This window comes from Coregonus clupeaformis, unplaced genomic scaffold, assembly GCF_020615455.1.
Source record: "Coregonus clupeaformis isolate EN_2021a unplaced genomic scaffold, ASM2061545v1 scaf0644, whole genome shotgun sequence".
Classification (NCBI taxonomy): Eukaryota; Metazoa; Chordata; class Actinopteri; order Salmoniformes; family Salmonidae; genus Coregonus; species Coregonus clupeaformis.
Genome location: NW_025534099.1, coordinates 195,001 through 204,423, shown reverse-complemented (window position 1 = coordinate 204,423; position 9,423 = coordinate 195,001). Strand labels below are relative to the sequence as shown.

Genomic DNA, 9,423 nt, shown 5'->3' with positions numbered 1-9,423 from the left:
TGTAATAAATAATGTGGAAATTGAGCAAGTTGAGGTGACTAAACTGCTTGGAGTAACCCCTGGATTGTAAACTGTCATGGTCAAAACATATTGATACAACAGTAGCTAAGATGGGGAGAAGTCTGTCCATAATAAAGCGCTGCTCTTCCTTCTTAACAGCACTATCAACAAGGGAGGTCCTGGAGGCTCTAGTTTTGTCACACCTGGACTACTGTTCTGAAATCTGTTATGAATGTATTGTAATGTTTTTAGAAAGAGTATCTGCTACCTTGGCAGCAGCTAATGGGGATCCATAATAAATACAAATGCAAATACACCTTTTATAAACCTGTTCACATAGTCAATGCAAATCCGTTATAAACCTGTTCATATAGGCTTACGAAATACGAACATGTTGTAAAACCTATTATAAACCTGTTAAAAAATCTGTTCATATAGTCAATACAAACATGTTATAAACCAGTTCATATAGTCAATACATACCTGATATAAAACTATTCATATAGTCAACACATACCTGTTAAAAACCTATTATAAATCTGTTCATATAGTCAATATATACCTCTTATAAACCTGTTCATATAGTCAATACAAACCTGTTATCAACCTGTTAAGAACCTGTTCATACAGTCAATACAATCCTGCTATAAACCTGTTGTAAACCTGTTCATATAGGCAATACGTCATTTTTACATCATTTGAATATGTCATTTGAATATGTCAGGTGAGTATGTCATGTGAATATGTCATGTGAATATGTCAGGTGAATATGTCAGGTGAGTATGTCATTTGAATATGTCAGGTGAGTATGTCATGTGAATATGTCAGGTGAGTATGTCATGTGAATATGTCAGGTGAGTATGTCATGTGAATATGTCAGGTGAGTATGTCATGTGAATATGTCATGTGAATATGTCAGGTGAATATGTCAGGTGAGTATGTCATGTGAATATGTCAGGTGAGTATGTCATGTGAATATGTCATGTGAATATGTCATGTGAATATGTCAGGTGAGTATGTCATGTGAATATGTCAGGTGAGTATGTCATGTGAATATGTCATGTGAATATGTCAGTTGAGTATGTCATGTGAATATGTCAGGTGAGTATGTCATGTGAATATGTCAGGTGAGTATGTCATTTGAATATGTCAGGTGAGTATGTCATGTGAATATGTCAGGTGAGTATGTCATGTGAATATGTCAGGTGAGTATGTCATTTGAATATGTCATGTGAATATGTCAGGTGAATATGTCAGGTGAATATGTCAGGTGAGTATGTCATGTGAATATGTCAGGTGAATATGTCAGGTGAATATGTCAGGTGAGTATGTCAGGTGAATATGTCATGTGAGTATGTCATGTGAATATGTCAGGTGAGTATGTCATGTGAATATGTCAGGTGAGTATGTCATGTGAATATGTCAGGTGAGTATGTCATGTGAATATGTCAGGTGAGTATGTCATGTGAATATGTCAGGTGAATATGTCAGGTGAATATGTCAGGTGAGTATGTCAGGTGAATATGTCATGTGAGTATGTCATGTGAATATGTCAGGTGAGTATGTCATGTGAATATGTCAGGTGAGTGTGTCATGTGAATATGTCATGTGAGTGTGTCATGTGAATATGTAATCTGAACATTCTTTCAAAGAGTCAATAAATGACAGTCAGTCAGTCGGTCCGTTTTTATACGTCTGAACTTTACTGGAGAATAAGAAGCATAACATTATGAGATACATTTTAGAAACATCATGTTCACACACACACACACACACACACACACACACACACACACACACACAGGTGTCCATATTGTGTCCAGTGCGTCTATATCATCTGTGTCTGGGAGTTGCAGCGCGGCCACCGGGATCGGAGACTGAGGAAGAGGAGGAAGAGGAGGAAGAAGAAGAGGAGGAGAGAGATGAAGAATTGGAGGGTGATGTAGCCGGGCGTGAGGAAGAGGAGGAGTGTCTGGAGCCTCGGCTGGAATCATATTGGTCAGATTCAGCATGTAGCCCAACGTCCAACCTGCATCACTACCTGAAATCTACACACACACACACACAAACACACAAAACATCACAGTCAGTGTTGAAGATATATTTCAGAAAGTCAAGAGAACAGGATATAGAATCTAAATGATCCTCAGTAGAGAACATTGTTCAGGTCAAATCAAAATCAAATCAAATCAAATGTATTGGTCACATACACATGGTTAGCAGATGTTATTGCTAGTGTAGTGAAATGCTTGTGCTTCTAGTTCCGACAGTGCAGTAATATCTAGCAAGTAATATCTAACAGTTCCACTACAAATATCTAATACACAGAAATCTAAGTAAAGGAATGGAATAAGAATATATACAGTGATGGAAAAGAAGTATTTGATCCCTGCTGATTTTGTAAGTTTGCCCACTGACAAAGAAATGATCAGTCTATAATTTTAATGGTAGGTTTATTTAAACAGTGAGAGACAGAATAACAACAAATAAAGTGGCATTATTAAAGTGACCTGTGTTCCATTTATTAAAGTGGCCAGTGATTTTCAAGTCTGTATGTAGGCAGCTGCCTCTCTGTGCTAGTGATGGCTATTTAACAGTCTGATGGCCTTGAGATAGAAGCTGTTTTTCAGTCTCTCGGTCCCAGCTTTGATGCACCTGTACTGACCTCGCCTTCTGGATGATAGCGGGGTGAACAGGCAGTGGCTCGGGTGGTAGTTGTCCTTGATTATCTTTTTGGCCTTCCTGTGACATCGGGTGCTGTAGGTGTCCTGGAGTGCGGGCAGTGTGCCCCCGGTGATGCGTTGGGCAGACCGCACCACCCTCTGGAGAGTCCTGCGGTTGTGGGCGGTGCAGTTGCTGTACCAGGCGGTGATACAGCCCGACAGGATGCTCTTAATTGTGACTCTGTAAAAGTTTGTGAGGATCTTAGGGGCCAAGCCAAATTTCTTCAGCCTCCTGAGGTTGAAGAGGCTCTGTTGCGCCTTCTTCACCACACTGTCTGTGTGGGGTGGACCATTTCAGTTTGTCAGTGATATGTACGCCGAGGAACTTAAAACTTTCCACCTTCGCCACTGCTGTCCCGTCAATGTGGATAGGGGGGTACTCCCTCTGCTGTTTCCTGAAGTCCACGATCATCTCCTTTGTTTTGTTGATGTTGAGTGAGAGGTTATTCTCCTGACACCACACTCTGAGAGCCCTCACCTCCTCCCTGTAGGCTGACTCATCGTTGTTGGTAATCAAGCCTACTACTGTTGTGTCGTCTGCAAACTTGTTGGAGGCGTGCATGGCTATGCAGTCATGGGTGAACAGGGAGTACAGGAGGGGGCTGAGCACACACCCTTGTGGGGCCCCAGCGTTGAGGATCAGTGAAGTGGAGATGAGCTTGGAAGGTACTACGGTGTTGAATGCTGAGCTATAGTCAATGAACAGCATTCTTACATAGGTATTCCTCTTGTCCAGATGGGATAGGGCAGTGTGCAGTGTGATGGCGATTGCATCATCTGTGGACCTATTGGGGCGGTGAGCAAATTGAAGTGAGTCTAGGGTGACAGGTAAGGTAAATAATAATAAATATAATATGCCATTTAGCAGACGCTTTTATCCAAAGCGACTTACAGTCATGCGTGCATACATTTTTTTGTGTATGGGTGGTCCCGGGGATCGAACCCACTACCTTGGCGTTACAAGCGCCGTGCTCTACCAGCTGAGCTACAGAGGACCATGAGGTGATATGATCCTTGACTAGTCTCTCAAAGCACTTCATGATGATAGAAGTGAATGCTACGGGGCGATAGTCATTATAGTCATTTAGCTCAGTTACCTTTGTATTCTTGGGTACAGGAACAATGGTGGCCATCTTGAAGCATGTGGGGACCGCAGACTGGGATTGGGAGAGACTGAATATGTCCGTAGAACTCACCAGCCAGCTGGTCTGCACATGCTCTGAGGACGCGGCTACGGATGCCGTCTGGGCCGGCAGCTTTGCGGGGGTTAACACGCTTAAATGTCTTACTCACGTCGGCCATGGAGAAGGAGAGCCCACAGTCCTTGGTAGCTGGCCGCGTCGGTGGCACTGTGTTATCCTCAAAGTGGGCAAAGAAGATGTTTAGCTTGTCTTGAAGCGAGACGTCGGTGTCCGCGATGTGGCTGGTTTTCCTATTGTAGTCCGTGATTGTCTGTAGACCCTGCCACATACGTCTCGTGTCTGAGCCGTTGAATTGCGACTCCACTTTGTCTCGATATTGACGTTTTGCCTGTTTGATAGCCTTGCGGAGGGAACGACCACTCTGTTTGTATTCTGCCATATTCCCAGTCACCTTGCCATGGTTAAATGCGGTGGTTCGTGCTTTCAGTTTTTCGCGAATGCTGCCATCTATCTACGGTTTCTGGTTAGGGTAGGTTTTAATAATCACAGTTTGTACGACATCTCCTATACACTTCCTTATAAACCCACTCACTGAATCAGTGTATACGTCTATATTATTCTCAGAGGCTACCCGGAACATATCCCAGTCTACGTGATAAGGGGAGTGATATACAGTTGAAGTCGGAAGTTTACATACACTTAGGTTGGAGTCATTAAAACTAGTTTTTCAACCACTCCACAAATGTCTTGTTAACAAACTATAGTTTTGGCATGTCGGTTAGGACATCTACTTTGTGCATGACACAAGTCATTTTTCCAACAATTGTTTACAGACAGATGATTTCACTTATAATTCACTGTATCACAATTCCAGTGGGTCAGAAGTTTACATACACTAAGTTGACTGTGCCTTTAAACAGCTTGGAAAATTCCAGAAAATGATGTCATGGCTTTAGAAGCTTCTGATAGGCTAATTGACATCATTTGAGTCAATTGGAGGTGTACATGTGGATGTATTTCAAGGCCTACCTTCAAAATCAGTGCCTCTTTGCTTGACATCATGGGAAAAATCAAAAGAAATCAGCTAAGACCTCAGAAAATAAATTGTAGACCTCAACAAGTCTGGTTCATCCTTGGGAGCAATTTCCAAATGCCTGAAGGTACCACGTTCATCTGTACAAACAATTGTATGCAAGTATAAACACCATGGGACCACGCAGCCGTCATACCGCTCAGGAAGGAGACGCGTTCTGTCTCCTAGAGATGAACGTACTTTGGTGCAAAAAGTGAAAATCAATCCCAGAACAACAGCAAAGGACCTTGTGAAGATGCTGGAGGAAACGGGTACAAAAGTATCTATATCCACAGTAAAACGAGTCCTATATCGACATCACCTGAAAGGCTGCTCAGCAAGGAAGAAGCCACTGCTCCAAAACCGCCATAAAAAAGCCAGACTACGGTTTGCAACTGCACATGGGGACAAAGATCGTACTTTTTTGAGAAATGTCCTCTGGTCTGATGAAACAAAAATAGAACTGTTTGGCCATAATGACCATCGTTATGTTTGGAGGAAAAAGGGGAAGGCTTGCAAGCCGAAGAACACCATCCCAACCGTGAAGCACGGGGGTGGCAGCATCATGCTGTGGGGGTGCTTTGCTGCAGGAGGGACTGGTGCACTTCACAAAATAGATGGCATCATGAGGAAGGAAAATTATGTGGATATATTGAAGCAACATCTCAAGACATCAGTCAGGATGTTAAAGCTTGGTCGCAAATGGGTCTTCCAAATGGACAATGACCCCAAGTATACTTCCAAAGTATTGGCAAAACGGCTTAAGGACAACAAAGTCAATGTATTGGAGTGGCCATCACAAAGCCCTGACCTCAATCCTATAGAAAATGGGTGGGCAGAACTGAAAAAGTGTGTGCGAGCAAGGAGGCCTACAAACCTGACTCAGTTACACCAGCTCTGTCAGGAGGAATGGGCCAAAATTCACCCAACTTATTTTGGGAAGCTTGTGGAAGGCTATCTGAAACATTTGACCCAAGTTAAACAATTTAAAGGCAATGCTACCAAATACTAATTGAGTGTATGTAAACTTCTGACCCACTGGGAATGTGATGAAAGAAATAAAAGCTGAAATAAATCATTCTCTCTACTATTATTCTGACATTTCACATTCTTAAAATAAAGTGGTGATCCTAACTGACCTAAGACAGGGAATTTGTACTAGGATTAAATGTCAGGAATTGTGAAAACTGAGTTTAAATGTATTTGGCTAAGGTGTATGTAAACTTCCGACTTAAACTGTAGATCTAAATGATCCTCAGTAGAGAACATTGTTCAGGTCAGGATATAGAATCTAAATGATCCTCAGTAGAGAACATTGTTCAGGTCAGGATATATAATCTAAATGATCCTCAGTAGAGAACATTGTTCAGGTCAGGATATATAATCTAAATGATCCTCAGTAGAGAACATTGTTCAGGTCAGGATATATAATCTAAATGATCCTCAGTAGAGAACATTGTTCAGGTCAGGATATAGAATCTAAATGATCCTCAGTAGAGAACATTGTTCAGGTCAGGATATATAATCTAAATGATCCTCAGTAGAGAACATTGTTCAGGTCAGGATATATAATCTAAATGATCCTCAGTAGAGAACATTGTTCAGGTCAGGATATAGAATCTAAATGATCCTCAGTAGAGAACATTGTTCAGGTCAGGATATAGAATCTAAATGATCCTCAGTAGAGAACATTGTTCAGGTCAGGATATAGAATCTAAATTATCCTCAGTAGAGAACATTGTTCAGGTCAGGATATAGAATCTAAATGATTGGTATTTTTTGTATTTTATTAGGATCCCCATTAGCTGTTGTGAAAGCAGCAGCTACTCTTCCTGGGGTCCACACAAAACATGAAACATGACATAATACAGAACATGAATAGACAACAACAGCTCAAGGCACACGTAGCCTACATATCAATACATACACACAAACTATCTAGGTCAAATAGGGGAGAGGCGTTGTGCCGTGAGGTGTTGCTTTATCTGTTTTTTGAAACCAGGTTTTGCTGTTCATTTGAGCAATATGAGATGGGACGGAGTTTCATGCAATAATGGCTCTATATCATACTGTACACTTTCTTGAATTTGTTCTGGACCTGGGGACTGTGAAAAGACCCCTGGTTGCATGTCTGGTGGGGTAAGTGTGTGTGTCAGGACTGTGAAAAGACCCCTGGTGGCATGTTCTGGTGGGGTAAGTGTGTGTGTCAGCTGTGTGTAAATTGACTATGCAAAAGATTTGGGATTTTCAACACATTAATGTTTCTTATAAAAACAAGAAGTGATGCAGTCAGTCTCTCGTCAACTCTTAGCCAAGAGAGACTGGCATGCATAGTATTTATATCAGCCCTCTGATTACAATGAAGAGCAAGACGTGCCGTTCTGTTCTGACAAAGCTAGAGCCTGCAGGAATTGCTTTTTGGAGGGTGGTGTCAAAAAAGCAGAACGTCTCTTTATTATGGACAGACCTCTCCCCATCTTTACAACCATTGAATCTCTATGTTTTGACCATGACAGTTTACAATCTAAGGTAACACCAAGTAATTTAGTCTCCTCAACTTGTTCAACACTCTGTTGATCATATATCCTGATGCCTAGTCACCTTCCCCCGTGTAACTCAGTTGGTAGAGCATGGCGCTTGCAACGCCAGGGTGGTGGGTTCGATTCCCACGGGGGCCAGTATGAAAAAATTAAAATGTACGCACTCACTAACTGTTAGTCGCTCTGGATAAGAGCAGCTGCTAAATAACTAAAAAAAAATATATATATATCAAACATACAAAATAAAAACATATCTATCACTCCATTTACGTCATTTAGCAGACACTCTTATCCAGAGCGACTTACAACTTGGTGCATTCACCTTATAGCCAGTGGGATAACCACTTTACAATATGTTTTTTTTGGGGGGAGGGGGTGGGGTAAGGGGGGGGAGAAGGATTACTTTATCCTATCCCAGGTATTCCTTAAAGAGGTGGGGTTTCAAGTGTCTCCGGAAGGTGGTGAGTGACTCCGCTGTCCTGGCGTCGTGAGGGAGCTTGTTCCACCATTGGGGTGCCAGGGCAGCGAACAGTTTTGACTGGGCTGAGCGGGAACTATGCTTCCGCAGAGGAAGGGAGCCAGCAGGCCAGAGGTGGATGAACGCAATGCCCTCGTTTGGGTGTAGGGACTGATCAGAGCCCGAAGGTACGGAGGTGTCGTTCCCCCTCACAGCTCCGTAGGCAAGCACCATGGTCTTGTAGCAGATGCAAGCTTCAACTGGAAGCCAGTGGAGTGTGCGGAGGAGCGGGGTGACGTGAGAGAACTTGGGAAGGTTGAACACCAGACGGGCTGTGGCATTCTGGATGAGTTGTAGGGGTTTAATGGCACATATCCCTATACATATCTACCTCCATCACTACAGTATCCCTGCACATCGTTAATATGGTATTGGAACTGACCATGTATACAGCTTACATACTTTATAATGTTCTCCTTATTTCTTATTTGTATATTTCTACTGTGTTTTTGTTAGACTTTACTCTAGTTTATAGTACTATACTGATATTGATTACTGCATTGTTGGGAAAAGGCATTTCACTGCACATGAATAAAAACTTGAACATGAAGACTGATAGTATGACATGAATGCATATTTTACTACTAACAACATGCCAACTCTCTGCTAAATGGCATATTATATTATATTATAACTCTTAACAGTCATCAGCTATCAATACAGATAACATGTTTCTACCAACTCTTAACAGTCATCAGCTATCAATACAGAGAACATGTTTCTACCAACTCTTAACAGTCATCAGCTATCAATACAGAGAACATGTTTCTACCAACTCTTAACAGTCATCAGCTATCAATACAGAGAACATGTTTCTACCAACTCTTAACAGTCATCAGCTATCAATACAGAGAACATGTTTCTACAGGCCTGTTTATATCGACAGGTGTGTGTGTCTGACCTTCTTGATGAATGTGATGTGTGTCCAGGTGTCTGAGGTGAAGTTGTATCCGTCAGTCAGTAGAGAGAGGATGTAGCTCCCAGAGAAACAGTACTCTGCCAGATACTTCTCCTTCACATCAGGGTGCTGCTGCTTGATCTGCACACACACACATTACACACTGAGTGTGAGTGGGAGAAAGTGCATGTGTGTGCTTACGTGTTTGTGTGTGTTGCGTCAAAAGACAGATATTCATATTCAAGGCATTCACATTTTCAACTTATTTTAAAGATAAAACACAAGCAGGGGGCGAAAAAGTGTATGCATTGTGGAACCTATCATTAGCTTGTGTTTCCCTGGGGAACATGTATACTGGTGCACCTTTGTGACAGCAGGTGGTGAAATGTTTGGTGAAAAAGCATTTCACTGGAGTTCCTTCATGGAAGAGGAGACTCTCATTCATACACATTCAGCTCATTTAGGATTCTGGAGACTCAACCGGTCGGCACATAGACATTGTTGTGTAAAATTGTTGCCAGTTAGGTGTTT

General features: G+C 42.0%; 1 protein-coding gene across 1 annotated transcript in view; it reads right to left on the bottom strand.

Annotated features, from left to right (window-relative positions):
- Positions 1 to 1,680: 1,680 nt before the first annotated feature.
- LOC123485287 (ectonucleoside triphosphate diphosphohydrolase 1-like) overlaps positions 1,681 to 9,423 on the bottom strand; it is a 99,100-nt gene continuing 91,357 nt past the window's right edge. The window contains 3 exon segments of the mRNA XM_045216236.1: positions 1,681 to 1,948; positions 1,950 to 2,048; positions 8,896 to 9,033. Coding sequence (XP_045072171.1) covers positions 1,829 to 1,948; positions 1,950 to 2,048; positions 8,896 to 9,033 — 357 coding nt within the window. The 3' untranslated portion in view covers positions 1,681 to 1,828.